Here is a 22943-nt window from a genome sequence, read left to right as displayed (position 1 = left end):
TCACTGCTTTTCTGGGTAGCTGTTCTTTTCTCTTCAGGATCAGTCTAGGTATGGTCTAAATTACCTACAATTCAAAACCCTTTTGAGAATTTCTGTATCTATAGGGACGCCCTAGGATTTTGTTATTTTGAGAATTTAAAAAAGCGGAATCATGTAAAAATACTTCTGATTTGGAGGTGCTATTAGAGAAATTATTTTTAAAAATCCTGAAAATGACAGAAGGGTAGCAAATAGGAATAGCAGAACCAAAAGTACATATAAACTGTAAAGAATTTAAGGCAAAAGAGTGAAGAAGTGGAGTGGTTTTAGCGGGGCACTGGACTTCGTAATCCACTCAAAAGTACCTTATTTTGTTTTAATAACCAAAGCCTCACTCATGCTTTTAAATCACATTCATTAGAGTAAGATGGTAGGTTGCTAAAAATGAATTGATAATAATAACAATTTTTCAGTGAAACTACTATTTGCGGGCGATGAGTGAATGAAATCTTGCTAATATATGCCTTAAAATAATTCTCAAGCTGCTTAAAATTTAACAATTTCATTCTTTCAGAAGCTGAAATTCTCTTAGTTTCTAAATTTATTTATTTCCTGAGTATTTCAAATGGCTTTCATTAAAGATGAGGCTAGTTTTTCCAAATCAATCAATTACTAAATGACTCATACTTGTCTTAATAAAATATGTTTTCTACAGGGCCAAATAAAATTAAAAGGAGAAATGTCTATTAATTGCCAAATATTTTTGGCTTATGAGACATGAGAATTGCTTGTGAACTATTTTCCCCTAAATGGCAGAAAGCTTTTCAAAGGACCTAGTTAATAAAAGCCCAACACAGCATTGACCAATATGATCAAAAACGTACATGGCATTAGTCTTTCCCAGTTTAAAACAACCATATGCATTTTCTGAAGCCATCATCTAAGAAGTCAGCCAGGATGAAGGAACAGGTATAAAATGAGCCTTTACAATCCTCTGTGTAGTTCAGACTAAGAGGCCGTCCCAGGTAGTTGCCTTGGTGAAGCATTTCAACGATGGATGCAGACACTCACACAGACCTGCATGTTCTCTAACTTTATTACTAAAGCCTGGAAAGAAGGAACCTATCTTTAAAATGAAATTAATCTCAGTGACCCACCGTGCTGGAAGACAACTGGAAATATGAGAAGTAAGGAGTTATCGGTATTGTAATACACACAGTGACTTGGACAAAGGTTGGAATGAAGGAAATGGTTGGCCCGGAGCTACGGCAGCACTCTGGAGACTTGTCGGCAGTACTTGCCTGGGGTCCTTCTGAATGCTGTCTATCGACGGGGATCTCGTGGTGCCATCGTCCGCCGGCGCTGCGGGCTGAAGCCTGTTGTAACTGCACTCCTGCACTCGGTACTGTATTGGCCTGTAGGGCTCCGCGTAGGTAGCTGTTGTGTTCAGAGCATAATTATTTCTTTGGTATGTAAGGGTACTTCGTTGGCTGGACGTCCTTTGCAGATTTCCAACACCTACTAGAAAGTCAACATTTTAAAAAAGATTAGAAGGTTCTCTGCCAGGTGATAACTTTCCAAAGTCAAAATATTTTCTATTTTAAGGATTATAGTTTTTAACAATGATACAAGTTGCTTACTTTTAGGTCCTACCAATCTAGCTCCTTAGTGACAGAATGGGTGCTGAAGTTTTTAACATACACAAATAATATTTATGTCAATTTTATTAGCAGGAAAAAACAAGAATGAAACAATAAATCTGCTAACATAGTAGTACAAGTAAGATCAACAACAAAACTGCAAGCAAAATATAGGAAATAATTAAACTAATCTTAGAAATAAATCGCAAAACTTCGTAATTTCATTTTAGCAACAACCAAAGAGATATTTATTCAAGTTTATACAAATTTATTCAAATGTGTAGATAACTGAAACCATCAAACTTTAGACAGTGTATATAGGTTACTTATTTTGATATACTTTTATTTATAAACCTATGGATTTTGATAACACTGGAAGATACATATCACAAGAAAGAAGACAGATATCAAATTCTTCTATAGCCACTCCCTAAAATTACTGTATAAAGGTACAGGTACACTGTATTTAACATTTCTTTCTGAACTATTGCAGGAGGTATTTTTCCAATGATTGTATACATATTCTTCCTGCAATTAAAATATTTTAACATTACTTCTTAATCCTATTAAAGAAATTCTTCAGTTTACAGAGCATAACAGGTGAAATATTTCTTCACTAACATCCATTAAAAATTGGTACATTCTATTAGGAAAAAAAAATACCTCAGTGGACAGAATTGTCAGTTTTTGGCAAGAAGCAATTCAAACTCAGCCTGCTCCCTTGTGGTATTCTGTGAGGTATGTCTCCTAGAGCTGTGCTACTTTAGGGGGTTATCACTGCTACCAGGAGTTCATTTATGGGCATGTTAATAAGCCTGTACTACCTCTTTTGCATCTGTTTTCTTTTTAAAGAGAGAGCACCTTGAGACTCCGTGCGCCAGACCTGCAGCACAGTCTGGCAGGTCCTGTGGCCACAGGCTACAGCTTCCGGGAGTGACAAGTACAAGGGAGAGACGCACTAGCTCCCGATGTTTATAAATGCCATCGCTGCGTTCTGTCCCAGACTGAGTCCATCACAAGGAATATTTATTTCGTACTCTATCACTTGAGTATTCAGAGGAAATCCACTATCTAAAAAAGAGTAATACCAAATACACCTGGGCTACACATGTGCTAAATCAAAGATAAGCCAAACAGCTCACGCAGGGATTTTTCCCTAAATTCATGTCCTAGGCAACAAAAATTATAAGGAAATATTCCAAAAGAGGCCTTCCTTTCTATATCTGATATGCGTCTAACCCAAGGAGTCAGATCTATAGCTCTACAAACTTACTAGTCAATTAAAGTATCATCACTATGTTCACTGATTAGACTGAACCAAGGTAAAGATATGTCGCCTATAATCAGGCACTAAATGAACTTCTGTTTTACTGCGTATTGATCTGCTTTCATATAGCTGCTTATCTGACAATCAAATGGGCAATATAAGCTCATTTTAAAAAGAAACCCAATCTCAATAAAATCCTCCTACTCTTGGGCCTGTGAAATTGGGAAACCAGCTAACAGCGCTGACGCCCACCTGAGCCTGCGTGGTACAGCGCTGTCTGTGATCCTTGGAGCTCCACGGTTCCGTGGTTTGGGCTGCGGTACACTGGGCTGTAATAGGTCCTCCCCTCATATATAGGAGTGATGTGCAAGTCGGGAGACACAGCTGAACGAAGGTCTTGTCCAAGCTGGCTGTGCTGACTAGCATAGGAACTCCGTAAGCCTAGAGGCAGGAAAATTACATCGTTAAGGAATTGCGGAAACTGTGGTGAGTTTAAAGGAATAACTCCTAATCAACAGGACCAGATCTGAGTCTAAACACCAAACCTCGTGAGTTATACAAGAGAAGGATGCCAGATATGAACAGGATGCTATATACATTCTAAAAATAAGACTTTCTCTTGGCAGCAAAATATAAGTAAATTAAAAAAAAAACACAAGAAATTATTAAACAATTCGATACTCTGAAATTCATTCCCAACTATAAGCTTTTTTATGATTGGGCCCCAAAAGAGAATGCCATCATGTCCCCTGCCTCTTAAAATCCCAGCACCTAACACAACACCTACATACCAGTGCCTAGAAAGCCTGATGTTCAAGAACTGCTCTGAACTTTGTCTCAATTAACTCATTCATGATTTTTACTGGATTTTATGCTACAAAATTTAAAATATTATTAGTGAACCAGTAAGATTTATGAAGTATTATTTTATTATTTGTTACCACAACTAAAACAAAACAGTTGTTTTCAAAGGAACACACATACCAGATTCTTGTTTACCTTCTTTCTAGCGTGAAGGAAAAGTACAAAGTTAGTGTATTAATATCAAATCATTTCAAATACTCTTTCATTCTAATTGTTAATAAATAATGCAGACTGCAAACCCAAAAGTTTTATTTTCTTTAAAAAAGTGAATCAGCATATTCTATATTGTGATGCTCAGAATTTGTGATTTGTCATCATTAGTAAGTAAATTTTGTCAATATCAGCTAAGGTTACACTCCAAATATGAGCAAGAAGAAGCACAAACTGAAGTTAGTCAGCATGTATCTGCTTTTAAAAACACTGCAAATAATCAACACAGTAAATAAAATTACAAAAAGATACACTCATTCACATCCTGTTAGTTCAGTTAATCATATCACAACTAAAAGCAAATGGGCCTGAATGCAAGTGGTAATTACATGTCGCTTAGTGAGCAGTAGCAAGAAAGTTAATACATAAAGCTTCTAAAATGAATGATTACTACCCACCCTGGACAGCAATGTGACATAGAGAGAAATTAAGTGAACAAATGTGGGCTTCAGCTACTGGCTTCCTATTTCCTAAAATGAAGACCACAGGTTTAAACAACTTTTTAATTGGGAGATTATTCAGCCAAATCTTCCCATTTCAAAATCGAGGAAACAGAGCCCTAAAGGAAATGTGATTCATCCCTCTCAGAGAGCTACTTCTTGGTAAGGCTGAGAGGAAACCCTCTGTGTGCTCTATCACTGAACACCCAACCCTGGACAAAGCTATTTCTCAAGGACCAATGAGACGTGGTAGGAGAAACCTTGAACTGGACAGAGCCCTCCACAAATACAAGGTTAAAGAGGGAGGTTAGCTCTCCAGGGGTCCAGGGAAGCCCATGTAACTCTAAAGACAATATTATGATTGCTATTGTAAGTTATCATTTGAAGATTTCAGCTTTTGATTTACTGGCAGATTTTTCATTTTTAGCATCGTATAAACTCCATTTCTTTACAGAGCCCATGACTATCCTGAACAAAAGTGTAGGCATTGTTTTTAACGGTGACATAAAGTGGGTGGATAAAAGCACCTCATCCCTGGTAATCTTCTCAGTATGAGGTGTCATTTTAACATTCAGCAGAGCCACAGACACTTGGTTCACTGTAAGACTCTGAAGATCACTCACACTTGGGCAGAGGCAAGCAGAACCCTGGATGCTCCTGAAGTTGGATGATCCCCCGAGGCCTCGTGCCCCGCCCTGTGCCCCTCGTCCCCACCCCACCTCCACTTGTGAAATGGGACCAAAGCCTTCTGTCCCATTCAGAATGTGAGATTCTTATTGTGCAAGGATCTGGCTGGAGTCTTCACTGGAATGCATTTTAATATGAAAACTTTCATGAACACTTACTATAATTTCACAAGAAAGGTTAACAAAATGAGCTTTACACCACTCAGAACTATAAAAAGTATCCAGTAAACAATTCACTGGTGATAGAATTAAGTGAGATAAAATTGCTGTATGTGACAGACTATAATGGGAAATAAAAAACTTAAGAATTATAGTGAGATGTAGCAATTTCTTGATATTAAAAATCCTTCTGAATAACGTAACAATGACTGTTACTATTTTTGTTTACCTACTCATGCATTAAAACAAAAACACACAGTCCTATAGATTAATATTTTAAAAATTACACAGCCCCTATAGATTAAGTTAAATGATTATTTGTAGAAAAGCTACTGTAAGCTAGTATTTTTTAAGCTGGAAGACAAGTGATATATGTTCTGTAATTGTTATCTGAAATAATCTTTCCAGAAGTATTTCCACAGATTTTTGATAACCTTACCTCCCTCCAAATAAATGGAAAACTCTGGTGTTCACAGTATTATTTATCCAACCACCAGTTTCTATTTGCAATCCCACAAATACATACTAGTTTACCTATTACAATGATATATTCCTTGTGATTTAAAACCTTTGTATTTTAAGATACTGAAATAAACATATATTTACCTTCCAAATATGAACTCTTTTTATTCTCCAAACTTTTCCTGATGTGCTATGGCTATACTCAAATGAGTATTTTAGGGCAGACATATCTTTTCTTTGGAAGGAAGTAATTCATACATATATTTTATCATCATTTAAATTATGGTCACCAAATAGCCAAGCATCTGAATCCACTAAAAACTACTGCTTTAGGCTTATCAATTAGCAGGTTATTATTCCTTTGAAATCAAGAACCACAGCAAACAAAATGACAAGCACATCACTTTCTGAAATAAGAATAAAAGAAAGGAATTCACAAATTAGGATCCACATTCAGAATAATTGGGCAGGTAGAGAGCTGATGGGAAACAAAGCTTCCCTAGAACATTTTTAAGAAATTCTTTTCTTCTTTTGAAGATTGCCGTTTTCTAGGGGGAAAAAATCCATAATATGCTAGGGGTAATTTTTTTCTCCCCGAAACATAAAAGTCTAACTGGCACCTGCATTGTCAGAGAGGCAGACTTTTTAAAATCAAAGGAGATGAGCCATCAGGGTTAATAAACATGGAGACAGTTCTGTATGTGCTTACTCTTTCCTGGGTTTCCTCTTTACACCACTGCAGGCGTAGATTTCTGCGTCGCTGGTGTACGCATATATGGGGATGCAGGTCGCAGGAACAGAAATTCTCAGAACTACTTATCTTTTAAGGTTTCCTCTGGAGGCAGAATGTCATAAATAATTCCTACCTCACTTTGCTGCATCCTTTCAGAGGCATGCCAGAAAACATCTAAGCTAGGGATACCCCTCTGATGGCTGAATGAGAAAGAGGTGGTTTCTCCACAAGGAAGTTTCTTGAGCTCAAAATCAAGTTCAGTACTAATTCTTAGTGCAAAAATATTCAATTAGAAAATCTCAGAAAGGCTTTTACCTTTCCCAGAAGCCATAAGGAAAGGATATTAATTTTACTACACAAAAACCTTAAAAGACTTCTGTAAATAAGAAATAGCAAAATCAAAGTCAAAGACAAAGTATTAAATGAGAAAAATCCTGGAGAAATGTATTACAAGGGGTTAATTTATTTCAAGTATAAAAAACTTTTACAAATTATAAAAACAGACAAAAGAACTTGCAGTTTGCAGAAAAGCAATAAATCGGCTGATAAACATATGAAATCATCAACCTCAGCCATAACTCAACAGAGGCTACTTACAACAATGAGGTATATAGCCTTTTAACTGCCATACTGGTGAAGATGAAGACACTTTGACAATATGCAGCGCCAGTGAAGGTGTAGGGAACAGGCACGCTCAAACTATGGGTGGCAAATGTAAATCTCTAAAGTCTTCCTGGGGGCAATTTGACAGTTTCTTTATGAAAAAATATGCCTATATTTTGATTCAGCAATTCAACTTCAAGAAATAGATCCCACAGTTTTCTTAGTATCTATGTGTAAATGTGCAGGGAGAATAATACATGTTGCATCCCTGTCTCTAATAGCTAAAAATAAGAAACTATTAAAAATGAGAAATGGACTAAGTGTCCATTAACAGAAGTGATTAAACAAACTATAATACATCTATAAAATGGGGTCCTGGGCATCTCTTGAGAGAATGAAGTGGAACTCTCAGACATGTTAAAAAAAAAAGAACAAGGAATATAGAAGATCTATATAACAGAATCCCCTCAGCATAAAAGAGAAAACACAATGTGTGCACATTTGTATGTAACATATGTACTTATATATAATCAAACATTCTGGAAGACACAAACTGGTGAGTGGGACGGGGGGAGAGGAGGTTGAGACTTTCACTTCTCATTTTATATTTTCCTGCATAGTTTTAATGTTTTACCATCATGCATGTTACATTTAAAATATAATTTAAAACACGAATGAATTTCATTTTAAAAGAAAGAAGTTAAAGATGAATTTCATTTTAATCAAAACAATACTACTTCTATATATCATGTGGGAAAACCACCATGGAAAATGCCCGAAGGAAATGGCTGTACCACCAGAGACCTTACTGGTGCAATCTGAAGGTAGTTCACAACAACTTTGTGCATTTCATATCGGGATGCTAAAAAGGCAGTAGGTGAGGAAATGCATATTCTAGTCTGTATTATTAAGGAATTACTTTTAAAATTTTGAAATATTGTGATACCACCTTTTAACATAGCTTACGGGTTTGGGTATGGGTAGTCCTAGCTAACGAAAAATATTTCATTACAAAAAACCTCCACAAACCGTTTAGAATTCCAACCAATTCTTCTAAAATGCAAAACAGAACCTTTTATACCGTAATATCGTGAGGAACAGGGGAAATGTATTCATTACAAAAGAGGTCTGATGATTTCAATGTATGTAATTTGATGCATTAAAAATTATAGAGCCTGAAAGACAAGTCAGCCTGAAGTCTCTAGTATAAATTTTCAGATAAATTTTTCCACCTTACATGCTCTGTTTCAGCAACGGCTGCACGGAAGATTTCCCCGCTGGGCTTTGTGTAGTGCTGTCGCCTTGTACTCACCTGTCAAGCTGTCTGGTCGAGGTGGAACCATCCTCTCATAAATTTCATACTGCTGCTGTCCGAATTGCTCCATGTCGTGAACAGTCCTTTGCAGTGAAGGTCCCAGATGCTGTGGTACGGCGGTCATCCCTGAGCGTTTGGGGGATGATGACCCCACCTGGCCTTGGGATGGGGAAGCTACTCGAGTCTGTGCATCCGTCAGGGTCAGTGGGGACCCCACTCTGGTGGTGGTTTGGTACTGAGGGGTTGGTCCATTGGGATTGGAGGTCTGCCGGGAGGTGACTGACCCAATCCGACGTACAGCTGATGGGGAGGCGGGTCTCTGTGCAGAGTACGGAGAGGCTGCCCGCTGAGCAGGTAATGTGGTGGAGGAGTATGCACTGGGGTTCAGTGGTCGGGAGTCGGTCACTGACGGAGAGCCAAATCCACCACCCAGAGAAGTTCTCAGTGACCCCCTTGAAGGAGACACGCCTGTGCTGATAACATAAGAAGGAGACTGTGCTCTAGATGGAACTGAACTAACTCTTCTCATGGCCCGATTGGCTACTGATGGCTGATGAAAGGGGGAGAAAAGAGAACGGGTTTATCCAGGGTTTTGTGTCCATTGTCATTACAGAAATAAAACGCACATAGCTCACTACAGAATGTGAATTCACTACTTATTCAGGCATCTAAGTTTCTTTTCCTTTTTATGCTTTCGAGCTGGATCTTAATTTTTCCTTATTCTGTTTTTCTTGTTCTACCTTTTTTTTCATGGTTTAATCTCCACCTTTCCCCTTCAGAATACTAACATCAACCAGTAAAGAGAGATCTAAAGCCATTCAATATTCCCTTTTCTTTTATCTTTACATTTTCTTTACCCTCTGCCTATGCATTTTTTCACCACACAGAAGATGTTATATTACAAGTGTGAAGGGTCACTGGAGCAGTGTACTTTTGTATCCTGTGAGTCAAAGTTTGGTCAAGGTAACGCATTTACGTAAAACCAAAAAAAATTTTTTTTCCAATACGTTAATGTAAATATAACTAGAGCAGTATCTATAATTGCCTTTATGGGCTGGCCCCATTAACAAATGGAATGCATTTTTTCAAAGTGGAATAAGTGAAAGTCTGGATAGGGCCTGGGGTCCAATGCAACACTCTCTTCTGTGGATTTAGTCTCAAGGGACAGCGTGATTGCACAGGTGCTTGAGTCAAATCTCTCTCTGCTTTTAGCTCAACTGTGGCTGTTGAGTGATTTCAGCCACTTCTTTCTACCTCCTTTGATTTATAAGTTCTTGTCTTTAGCTGGTGGATTTAATGAGATGCAAACAGAGGTACCCTCAAATCTGTTCCAGCAGAAGGAATGCTCAAAATCTCTGCTGGGTTCCTGGCCTAGCCAGCCGGACGAGAGCAGACAGGGAAATGAAGAGCATCGCTGCCATGGCTGGTTCTTCTATGAACCTGCAGACTCCTGCAAACAGAGTCTCCAACCCCTTCCTTGCTGCAGTACGATAATGAAGAAGAATGGTGGCTGGGCTGGGCCTCCAGCCTGAGGGAACAGGAGTGGGAAACACACGCCAGGGCCCTGGGTTACAAGCCCAGAAACAGGCTGCTCTATATCTCCTTAGTGACTCCCAGGGAAGAGTTGTCACCAAGCCCTTTCACTTTTTGTTGGGGCAATAAAGGAAGAAACAGGGATGATTTAAGGACTCTGTATAATCTCAGATGTCCTAAGAGGAAGCACGCTTTGTCTCCAGGTGTCATAAGCAACTGGCTGCCTGAAACACCTGCTCTGAGATCACTCGAATGCTCAAACTCAACAATTTTGGGAAGGTAACAGCTGTGGAGAGAAGATCTGAGGAGGGAAGGGGATTGTAAATAAACAACAAGGCACGAAAGAGGGGGTTTAAAAATTAGTAGACAGAGAATTAAAATCTATGCTTGAGGTTTAACAGCACTAAAGATAATTTTTAAAATCCCATGTATAAGCCGTTTACTTTTAAAATGGGATGACACTTGGCCCAGATACCTAGAAATTGTGTTGCCTAGACTACACACAAATTCAGTTTTAAAGACCCCCTTGCAATCTTCAGCTCCAGGAACAAAACGTACTGTAAGTTTAAAAAAAAAATTAAATAAAAAGGTAACACGACCATTTTTAGGGGAAAAACAGACCGTTCTGTAGCTAAGTATTATTCAGAAGTGTGACTTTAGACCTGCTGACACAGAAATTCACCTAAGCAGATAACCTATAAATATTTAGTCTGAAGCTGCCCAAACTCTCCCATCAGAGCATCCCTCACAGCAGAGGAGTAAACGTCTATCACCCGAGCAATGGAGGTGCCACTGGAAGTAGTTTGCTTCGGCAACAAGACTTCCTGTCTCAGCTTAAAAATTTATGCACCATATTTGTGTGAGTTTTACAGAAATATTTCTTAATACTTAAAAGTTTCCCTTAAATTGCTGAGCCAAGTCGTATTGTGTTTCTCCTTTGGCACCGGGAACCCTGGCCCGCTGCAAGAGTACCTTCAGGGCTTCCTGCGTTGCATTATGAGAAGTTTAGTCTTTGCCTAACTTCTTTGATCATCTTGCCATTATTCAGTTCCAGAGAAATCATGGGGAACTTGGAAGACAGCTATCCTCATTGGTTACTGCCACTCGGGACTCCTATTACTTCTAGCACATGCTGAAGGACTGATGTGAATAAAGCGGCGATGAGTGGCGAACTAAGGAGTTTTTATGAATACATATGCATCATCATTACTATTGTTGACTATCAAGTAAGAACACCCTAACTTAACACAACAGGTACGCTTCTATACATAGCTTTCTATAGGCAGGAATATCTCTATCCTAACAAAGGGAAGAAATGTGTTTTCAGAGAACAATTCCAGTGATGAAGGCAAAAGCTTTGGTTAGAATGGGCCAGTCCCATTTTTTGCAGGTATGGGAACTGCCTGCCCTCGAGGACTCTTTATAGCACGTTTTTAGCTCTAGTATTTTTAGGAACTCATAACCCCTCAGGGACTAGAACATTCCACCCAGTTCTCTCATACTTTCCCTGGACTACTCTCCTCATGCCAAACTTGCTGCTTTCAAAAAAATTAGTCTCCTATGCCTAGGATTAATCAGAATTCATTAATAGGAACTAATACATTTTCAGTTTCATGCCTAAAAATTCCTTATCACCATGGACTCATAGTGTAAAGCGATTTTGCTACTTTATCCATTCTATAACTTCAAAATGGTCGGTATTGGCTTTACTTTTAAGCAGGAATACTTATAACAGGTATTCAATTAGGGGGGCATGTCTTTAAGAGGATCTGGTTGTGTTTGGCTTACCTGAACCAGTGTTTGCCCTTCAGCTCTTGAATTCCTCACCAGCTGGCTATTAGTTGATCCTATGAAGGAATGCTGCGCTCTATTATCTGCCTTACTCAAGTTCTGGCTGTTGTGGAAACTCCCTGCTTCCTGGTATCCACTGTCGGAATAAGAATTCATTTGTGTTGAACTTCTTGAGTTACCCAATGATCCTGCAGGAATGAAACCAGCAGGAAATATCTTCATTTTATATTTCTGATGCTCATTTTCAAAAAGGAAATATGAAAAGCAAATCTAATACTTAAAAGATAACACAACAGACCCTCACTTTCATGGAGAGATGTTTGTTCTGGTGAATAGAGGGCCCCTTGTTCTGGCTCTGTCCTGATGAGATAGTTGTTTGGATGGACAGCGTCAGAAACTCTAGGTTTGTTTACAGCAGTATTTGGCACATCTGCAAGAAGATAAGTTTAATCAGCTAAACTGAGCGACATTACATAAAAACTTGCTAAAAAAGGTTCAGGTATTTGTCAGTAATATCTTATAATCTTAATACAAGACTGCAAACTCAAGACTTCACACAAGTTAAAATACAAGCCTATTTTCACCTTAGACTGCACAATCATTATGACCCTTTTCTAAATGAAAGTGTTCCATATACTCAGTTTATTAATATATTTTGCTGAATTTCAGGAATGTTGTTCACTCTGATTATCAGCTACAAATTAACTTATACACTATATTAAATCAAAATCTGAAAACCAACCTTGTTTTCTCTTGGAAAACTCACCTCTCAGACTCTGAGAATGGTGGTTGTTTTTTAAAAAGATCCTCCACATCTCAAACTTCTGAAATGAAAACCTGCATGATGTTCACATTATTAAGTCTGTGATGAAACCTCTAAAGGCAGGGCTAGCTTTTGATGTCATATTTCATATCATCTAAAGTCAACGCAACTCTAGACAGAGTTGTTAACAATGGAAACTCTCATTTCTTACCCAATTTCTTATTTTATACTTTTGGTCTTCTTCCAAATGAATACAGACAAATCTAACCACATTACTGTTTTCTCCAGCCAAATCTCTCTCTCCCATTATCTTGTTTCATTTTCAACTATACCATTTTGCCATCCTGAACTTAAAAAACAAAACAATTTATCTTCTTCTCTATTCCAACTTCTGTTTTTCATGCTGTGAATTTAGGTGGTGTAGATTATATTGCCTTTTCCAAACTCCATTCAGATATGTTCTCTTTTCTCTACTATCTTCAAAATACATTTGCCCATGTTCTGATTATCCTCATGACAAGTTCTTCTTTCCCAAATTTAACCCTCATGCTGCCAACAAACATTTTTCCAGGAATGCCACTTCACTCCCACCTTAGAAATTTAAAACGAGTCTGCTTCACATTCTGAGTTGTGTACACAATCCTAATAATTTCAATTATTTCGTCTTAATTTGCCTTTCTTTTCCGACTTTCTTCCTTTAACTATTTATTAAGGTCCTACTATACACTAGGCTCTAAGAATGCTGCTATGAGAAAAGATATGGTGTTTCCCTTCGTGTGTGTGTGTGTATGTGTGTGTGCATGCACATGCGCGCCTTTGTGTTACTGTCCACGGGGAAGGAGCTTAAGAAAAAATTTCCTAAAGGAAGTGATATCTAAGCAGTATTCACTTATCACAGGAGGCCAGCCTATCCTTTCTTTACAGCCCTTATCACCATCTCGTTTCATGAGAATATAAGCTCAGTGTGGGCAGGGATTTTTGTCTGCTTTGCTTCCTGTTGTATCCTCAAAGCTTAGCATAGGTGTAGAGCACTCAGTAGGTACTCAGTAAATATTTGTTGAACGAATTCCCAGTAAGAACAGCAGCTTCTCTTTATTGAGTGCTGATTCAAGCCTGGCACTGTGCTGTGGCTTTACTTTATTGCATTCAACAGGGTCTGTCCCTGGAAAGCAAAGTAAAACTCTTTAGGCATTGCTGATCAAGCTAGTATGGAGAGTGAATATGAGGTTTATGGGAGAACTGGGAATGCCACATTCTAAACCTTTAACTTGATGTCAGATTCAATCCAAGGTTTTGTTTCCTTGCCTCCAGAAAGATTTGCTGACATTCTTAATATAGGTTGTTAATAAACCTGTCTCCAGATTTATCATTTGACAGTATACTTCTAGGTCGCAGAGTTCTGTGAGCTCTGAATTCTAAAGTTTGGAATTTCAATACAGATTATAGATTGTATATGGTTTCTCCGGTACACACTGACACATGATCTAAGTATCGGCTAATAATACTGGAGAGTGACTTGCTTCAGTTTTAAGTCTTCTGTCTTTCCAGAGTTCTAAACATTTGTATTCAGCAATTTGTGAAGGAGTTTTATTAGGGACTAGGTAAAAGACACAGTTTGCTAGGTTATAAGAGTTTACAGGGAACGGGAATGCCTTGAAGAAGCTAAACAAGAGATGACCGGAAATCAGTTATGCAGCACTCCATCTTTATTTCATCCAGGAATGGAACACTGGAAAAAAATCATGTATGAAATGGCAACAAGCTATAGATATGGAATTATCACTATGGTAGCCTCAAGACTGCTCATACAGGGAAAAAGGTGCCATTTTAAAAAAGAAGATGTTTAGACAGTTCTTAGCTTCAGCTTTAGTACACGATAAAACCTAGGATACCAATACATCAAAGCTTTTGGCTTGGAAACACTAGGTGGCATGCAGTATTAGAATCTGAAAAATTATCACCATGGAAACCAAAACCATTAGCGTTCCATGTATGTCTCTCTTTTAACCATTAGGAGATACTATTTAAATAAGAAAAGAGAAACAGGCACCCTAAAAACCTCTACTTCAGCAATTTTACCCAATGGAACATTTTCTCACTAACCAGGTGACAGGCACTTGTGCTCATTTAAACTCTTTTTAAGAGAAGCTATTTAAAGTGAATAATCTTGGTAGAATCAAGATGGCAGAGTAGAGAAAGATCCTGAGCTCACCTCCTACACACAACTACAACTATGTATACAACAACTATGAGAATGACCTGAAGACTGGCAGAACAGAATTTATACAACTGAGGACATAAAGAAGAGACTGTGCTGAGATGGGTAGAAGGGAATGCGGTCTAGTCAGAACACACACCCTGAGTGCAGCAACTTACAAGTGGGAGAGATATTATAAACATGGAGGTCTCTGCTGAGAAGTGAGGGATCCAAGTCCCACATCTGGCTCCCCAGCCCAGGGCACCTGCACCAGGAAATGAGCCCCCATGACATCTGGCTTTGAAAAACAGTGATGCTTAAGTCTGGGAAAGCCAGAGGGCTGTGGGAAACTGAGAATCTGCCCATAAAGGGCTCACACACACTCACTTGCTCTAAGTCCCAGGGCCAAAGCAGCTTGAAAAGCATCAAGGTCATATGAGAAGGAGATTCACTAATTTGGGTGTGTGTGCCAGATGGCAGAGATCTGCTGGAACTCTCTCTGGGAACAGAAGCACTGGAAGATGCCAGTATTTTTTCTTTTTACTTTCCTTCCCTTACACTGGCAGGTGCCATTCCTGTCACTCTTTATTCAATCTAACATACACCATGCATTCTGCCCCAAGTGTTCCTGAGGACCTGCCCTGCTCAACCCACCCAGATCAGCTGGCCCCTTAAAAGTGGTCCTTACTCTGCCCCACCCAATGGTGGCCCCAGCTAATACTGGCACCCCTCCAAAGTGGCTACCACTCCAGGGAGCTAGTCCAGCATACCAGTGTGCCTGCAAAATCTTGCAGCCAGTCGAGCTGGGGCACAGCCCCACACAGAATGTCCATAGCAACTGTGGTCCAAACACAACAAGAGGGCACATGCAACTCACATAGGGGATACCCCTGGAGATCCTGGCTCTTGTGACCAGGAGAAATTGTGCCACTGGGTCTCACAGGAGACCTTCTATATAAGACCACCATTTCAGCATGAGGAGAAAAAGCTGATATACCTAACTCAGAGAAAAAAACAGAGACAACCAGACAAAAAGAAGAGAAAAAGGAATAGCTTCCAAATGAAAAAACAAGACAAAACCTCTGAAAAAGAAATAAACAAAATGGAGATAAGCAATTTACTAGATAGAGTTCAAAATAATGATCATAAAGATGCTTACCAAACTAGAAGAATGGATGAGCTAAGTGAGAACTTCAAAAAAGACAGAAAAAATATAAAAAAGAACCAATCAGACCTGAAGAATACAATAACTAAAGTTTAAAAAAAAATGCCCTAGAGGAAATCAACAGCAGATCAAAGAAAAGGTCAGTGATCTGGAACACAGGGTGGTGAAAAATCACCCAATAAGAACAACAAAAAAAAATTTTTAAAATGAGGATAATTTAAAGGATCTATACGACAACATCAAGTATACTAACATTCACATTACAGGGTTGCAGAAAGAGAAGAGAGAGAGAAAAGGAAAGAAATATACTTGAAGAAATAATGGCTGAAACTTTCCTAACCTGGGTAAGGGAAACAGATATCCAGGTACAGGAAGCATAAAGTCCCAAATGACAAGAACTCAAAGAGATCCACACCAAGACATATTATAATTAAATGGCAAAAGTTAAAGATAAAGAGAGAAAAAAAAAAGTCACATACACGGGAACCCACATAAGGCAATTATTAGCTAATTTTTCAGCAGAAATTTTACAGGCCAGAAAGGATTGGCATGATATATTCAAAGTTCTGAAAGGAAAAACTTACAACCATGAATATTCTACCTGGCAAGATTATCATTCAGAATTGAGAGATCAAAAGAGTTTCCCAAAAAAGAAAAGCCAAAGGAGTTCATCACACTAAACTGGCCTTATAAAACATGTTAAAGGGATTTTTTAAATGGAAAAGAAATGCTATAATTAGAATCAAGAAAATAATGACAGAAAAAAAATCTCACTTTAAAGAAAAACATAGTAAAGCTAATGGATAAATAACCTATAAAGCTAGTATGAAGGTTAAAGAACAAAAGTAGTAAAATCATTTATATCTAAAACAATTAGTTAAGTGACACACAAGATAAAAGATATAAAGTACGACCTCAAAAACATAAAAAGTTCTGGGAGGAGAGTAAAAACCCTTATCTTTTAGAATGTGCTTGAACTTAAGTGATCATCAACTTAAAATATATAGCTATATTCACCAGTTGTTATATACAAAACTCATGGGGACCACAAACCAAAAACCTTTAACAGATACACAAAAAATAAAGTCATCAAATCACAAGGGAGGAGAAAAAGAGAAGAAGAAAGGAACAGAGAAGAACTACAAAACAACCAGAAAACAACTAAAAAAATGACCATAAGTACGTACCTATCAATAATTACTTTAAATGCAAATGGACAAGATACTCCAATCAAAAGACACAGGGTAGCTGAATGGATTAAAAAAACAAGACCCATATATATGTTGCCTATAATAGACTTGCTTCGGATTCAAAGACACACAATTGAAGGCATGGGGAAATATATTTTATGCAAACAGAAATGAAAGAAAGTGGGGTAGCAATACATTTATCAGGCAAAATAGACTTTAAAATAAAGACTGTAACAAAAGACAAAGAAGGGCATTACAGAGTGATAAAGGGATTAATCCAACTAGAAGATATAGCACTTGAACACCTATGTACCCAGCAAAAGAGCACCTAAACACATAAAGGGAGATACTGATGGCAATACTATAATAGAGAACTTTAACATCTCACTTACATCAATGGGCAGATCAAACAGACAGAATATCAGTAAGGGAACATTGGCTTTAAACAACATGTTAGACCAGATAGACTTAATGGATATGTACAGAACATTCCACCCAAATATAGCAGAACACACATTCTTTTCTACAGCACATAGAATATTCTCCAGGATGAATCACAAGACTCAATAAATTTATGAAGACTGAAATTGTATCAAGCATCTTTTTGACCACAATAGTATGAAACTAGAAATCAATATAAGAAGAAAACTGGAAAAAAACACAAATACCTGGGGGCTAAACAACATGCATTTAAACAACCAATAGGTCTATGAAGAAATCAAAGAGGAAGTAAAAAAAATACTTTGAGACAAATCAAAGTGGAAACACAATATTCCAAAGTCTATGAAACTAGGCAAAATCAGTTCTAAGAGGGAATTTTATAGTGATACAGAACTACCTCAGGAAACAAAAACCCCATGCTTATATGGTCAACTAACTTACTACAAAGGAGCCAAGAATATGCAGTGGGGAAAAGGCAGTCACTTCAATAAATGGTGTCAGGAAAACTGGACAACTACATGCAAAGGAATGCAACATATACAAAAATAATGTGTACTGTTAATGATATTGTAAACTGGTGCAGCCACTACTGAAAACAGTATGGAGGTTCCTCAAAATATTAAAAATAGAAGTAATCATATGATCCAGCCATTCCACTTCTGGATATCTACCTGAAGGAAACAAAGATATTAATTTGAAAAAATATATGCATCCATATGTTTGCTGCACCATTATTTACAATAGCTAAGATAGGGAAGAAATCTAAGTGTCCACCACTGGATGAATGGATAAAGATGTGATATTCCATTGTGTGAATATTACTCAGCCAAAAAAAAAAGAGCAAAATCTTGCCATCTGCCACAACACAGATAGACCTAGAGGGTATTATGCTAAGTGAATAAATTACAGAAAGACAAATACCATGATTTCACTTATATGTGGAATCTAACAAACAAAACACAACAGAAACATACTCACAGGCAGAGGAAAAACAAATAGTTAAGGATGGGGGAATTTTTGGTGACACTGGTAAAGGGGCTTAAGAGATTCAAACTTTCTGTTATAAAATAAGTAAGTCATGGGAATGTAATGTGCAGCATAGAGAATATAATCAACAATGCTGTAATAACTCTGTACAGTGACATATGGTTATTAGATTTATCATGGTTAATTTGTAAGGCATATGAATGTTGAATCACACCCTCCAAACTAATGTAATATTGTATATCAACTATACAGTATTATATTGTACATTGTGGAGTCCAATAATAATGTATATCTGCAAAGATAAAGATACTGAAATCTCTTCTGATCATCCAAAGGAAATGAGATTGTTTTCAAAACAGTTTGACTACTTTTTTATTGTTTCTTTGAAAACTTGTAATTCACAAATTATACACACACATAAATTTATATACATATAGCCACTGTATGTCAGATAAGCAAAAGGGTCATTTCCTAATTAATGAATAAAGTATTCCTTATTGTAGTATGGTATGTCACAATTATTAATGATACGTTATTTATGCAATCTTTCTTTTAAAAACATCTGCTATGTGGAACAGAAAAAGATACTAGTCTAATTTACCAGAGAAACTCACAGAGATTTACTGGGTGGGGTTAATCATTTCATGATCAATGCTGTAAACTACAGTTAAATAGTTGGCATGTTGTGATTTAGCACAAGCAGAACATGAAAATGAGACACATTTTATGAGTAAAAATGGCAAACAGAATGTGAATGCTACCTCCTTAATCTGTGTATTGAAGAACATGTGTTACCTTTTCTAAAAAAAATCACAAACATGTTTTCTGGGACAGCAGAAATATACTATGGGACATTTTCAAACATCAAATTAGCATCTTCCAAAAAAGTGAATGTCTGAAAATAAAGAACCTGAACAAACTTCAAGGTATAATGAAATAATCTCCATCTGTGTTTAAGACAGGGATATTATTGAAAACATGGTCCTTCTTGCCTGTTATATTTCATCTGAGTGCCTGAATAGTATTTTTGAAAAAAGATGATTAATTAGAAAAAGTAGAAGGTTACAGCTAAGAAAAATATTAGTGGGTAAGGGACAATAATGTTGTAGGGCTATGAAAATGTTGTATTATCCATCCCATTAAGCTCATAGTAAAAGATGAAATACAAAGTGAATTGTTTTATCTTTTTTGCGATGTACCCTCTGAAATACATACCAAGTATGCACAAACATATGCTCAGTAAAAAGTCTAAGGTTTCTCTAAGGAAACTGAAATTATTAAAATGCCTCTGCTTTGGTAATCTATGTGTCTGTTATATGAAATGACAGTGGTCTGCACTGTGTGTAAAATCACCATGGAAACAGGAATAGAGATCAGTAAGGAAATTTTTAGTACATACAGTCCTGTAACTAGTCTTTTACAATCCAGCATGCTATAACCTTACACTAGAGTCTCCTTGTCTGGAGTTGCTACAGTGTTTAGGGGTCTGCTCCTGCATAAAAAGCAGTATAGTGTGGATTTTGGCAGGACTCTTGGGATGGTAACAGTCTGCCATGTTAAGGCAGATGATACTCCCTTTGACAGTTAAGGGAATTGAGTATGTCACATTTTTTCCAACTCCGACCTATGAGTTGAGACAATACTCTGAAAAATATGAGTATAAAATTTTGTCTTACAAGGACTCAGCTTCCTGTCTGGCCATGGGACTCTCACCTCCTGTAGGACCATAGGCTCGGGGGGCAGTCTACTTGGCATAGAGCCCCTGCAGAAATATTCCAGTGCCTTCAATGGCTAAGAAGTAAAGCTCTCAGCCTAATTCTGGAAGGGGACCTGGAAAACAGTCCCCAGAAGATCTGTCCTCTTCAGTAACTTCTCTGACGTACGAGACTCATTTCTATGGCAGGTAACCTTATTATTGGAGGCAATGAGATCATTGGGAAATCCTGTTTCAGGGTGAAAATGTGAACAGGGTGATGAAAGTATGGAGCATAAAAACACTCTTTAATCCACAGAAGACGTAGATGGATATTGACTGATACTTTAAGACTATCACAGATACTTGGAGTTTGTTGACTCAACTGAAAACTACTACATACCTATAATATCCTTTAAAAGTTGGGTTTTAATGAGAGTAAAGACTTAGGGAGAATGGGCAGAAGACCATGTTTCTTGAAACTTTTTCAAGTCTGGTTTTCTTGAGTACATCTAGGTTCTTGGATCTTATGCACACTTATACCATCTTTAAAAAATTATTAAGATAGTGGCTCTTAACTTTTACTCATCCAGAAAACATTGTGTGAAAAGCCTTGGAAAACAGAAACCCTTATTATTGAAGTACCTTCTAGTTCACTTTAAACCTTGCTCTAAACATCAATAGTCTGCCTTGAAATCCACTGCAACAGCTCATCTACCTGAATTTAATTTCACAATCTAAGCAAACTTCGTACCTGTATCAACTGCTATAAAGTGCTTTATTTGATTTCTACAATAACAATCTGAAAAGTATGTTAGGCTTGTATGTCACAGAGAGACCCCCTGGTCATAAATATTTTCAAATTTCTGAATTCTGGTCAGGGAATCAAAATGACTAGAAATACTTTATAGAAAAAAAATAGGAATTTTCACAGACATATTAAAATGAGTGTTGATTAAGTATTTTTAGTCTGGGTACTAATTAATATATAGGTGTTACACCTACCATAAAAAATTATACTCCATTATACCTATAAAGGAAAACTAGAAAAACAAGAAGTTTAGAAATATAAAGATGAAAAGAAATGGATCACACACATAAGTGTCCAACTTTAATAGGTGGCGGTCATAAAAGGCCATGGGGTGCTCACCTCCTAAAGAGTAAAGCAGAAAAAAGAATAAGGGATTTGCTGTGATGTAAAAAGTCTGAGGTCTACAGAAAATAAGTGTTCAAAAATCACTCAAATATTTTTTCAAAGACAAACTTCATTCCTTCTAGGGAAAAAAACGTTACCAAAGATAGAAATGAAAATACTTGATAGTGGGAGATATAAGACAGATTCTTGTAAAAAAAAAACCAAAAAAAAATCTTCTTTTAAAAAAATCCATACGTATTCCCTATCAAAAGAAATAAATGGGTCTTGTGAAACTAGGTTTTCCCGTATGTTTCTACTGGATTATCATTTTTGGTAAAGATTATCAAGATAAAGCTAAATGCAGGCTACCTTTGGCATAAAAATGAAATGTGGAGATTTATTTATAAATTGTAGCCTTTTTAATGTTCCCCAAAGTAACCATTGTAAACTGGGAAAGCTGGCTCTGTGTGGTGAGGTGGTGGTAGTGGAAAAAGAAGAGCATTCTGACTTGACAATTTCTGTTTTATTTTAGCTAGTTAATAGGATATTTCTTTGCATATCACTAAAAGCAGGAGATTTAAAATACTTATTTGACATGTTTGAATTAAGCATAAAATGTTAAAGGCTAAAGCAGGATATCTGATTTTTACACAAAGTACTAACTTACAATTTTAAGCTTTTGGGGGATGTGTTCATATATCGTGAATAACTGGCTTGGGAACATTCAGGTACACGTTGGCAAAAGCAGAATGCTAACATTCTTATTTGGTGGCTGCCACCCATGGACACACAGAGTGATAATGTGGGGTTCTCAGCTGATGCCCAGCATGTTACAGGTAATTTTGCTTAGTAAGAATTCATCTAACCAAATTCCATCTACGTGGAAACTCAAGTGAAATAATACCCACTGGCCGGGGAGCGCACACCATCATCTCTTGTTGGTTTCATTCCTGTTAGGATGAACCCTCATAGTGTGGTCAACAGTTTGCTGGCTTCTATGCATCAGGTCCCTCTGATGTACAATTTTAACCTCAATACTTTGAGTCCTTTGTTTAAAGAAGTGGTATGTAATTTTTAAAAATTAAGCTTTTTCAAACATACATAAAAACAGAAAAGCATAATTGACCACCCCAGATCTAATCATTACAACTGTATGCCACACTTCTAACACTCCATTTATCTTTTTCCTTTCTTCTGTTACAGTATTCTAAAACAGACCCCTCACATCGGATCATCAGAACTCTAAATACTTCCCTATGTAGCTCTATAAAATAAGGACTTCACAACACTACCATTATCCCATAATGCCATACAATGAGTTCATATTAAAAATTTTCCTGATGTCTCAAGAAATGTCTTTCTTCAGTGGCTTGTACTCGTCAGTCTGAAATAAGGTTCACCAATTGCATTTAACTGCGATGGTTACCTAAGTCCTTTAAATCTCAAAAAGATAGCCCATTTCCCCATTTTCATCTTCCTGGCTCACTGCTGGAACCACAGCAATAAACTCAAGAGGATGCGCCACATTCTGAATTTGTTTGATGGGTGTCTCGTAGTGGCATTTACATATCCTCTGGCCTCAATTTTGCTTATAAGGAGAAATTTAGAGCTAAAAGCTTTCAGGTCAAACTTCTGTAGTTATGCTGAATACTTTACGCATGGTGCTGTGTACTTCACATCATGTCACATC

At 37.3% G+C, this 22943-nt stretch overlaps 1 protein-coding gene across 14 annotated transcripts in view; it reads right to left on the bottom strand.

The window, feature by feature from the left end:
- Positions 1-22943, bottom strand: part of PKP4 (plakophilin 4) — a 210150-nt gene that overhangs the window by 43418 nt on the left and 143789 nt on the right. For 9 of the 14 annotated variants that reach the window (XM_064484801.1, XM_064484802.1, XM_064484803.1 and 6 more), the window contains 5 exons: positions 11981-12112; positions 11680-11870; positions 8356-8908; positions 3139-3327; positions 1277-1500 (listed from right to left, as the gene is read on the bottom strand). In XM_064484801.1, coding sequence (XP_064340871.1) covers positions 1277-1500; positions 3139-3327; positions 8356-8908; positions 11680-11870; positions 11981-12112 — 1289 coding nt within the window. Of the gene's footprint in view, positions 1-1276; positions 1501-3138; positions 3328-8355; positions 8909-11679; positions 11871-11980; positions 12113-12448; positions 12515-22943 lie in introns of those variants that run through there. The other 5 variants (XM_064484798.1, XM_064484805.1, XM_064484807.1 and 2 more) reach the window with 4 other exon arrangements.

This window comes from Camelus dromedarius, chromosome 4, assembly GCF_036321535.1.
Source record: "Camelus dromedarius isolate mCamDro1 chromosome 4, mCamDro1.pat, whole genome shotgun sequence".
NCBI lineage: Eukaryota > Metazoa > Chordata > Mammalia > Artiodactyla > Camelidae > Camelus > Camelus dromedarius.
Note: the sequence above shows the minus strand (reverse complement) of the source record. Positions and strands in the feature narration are given on the sequence as shown.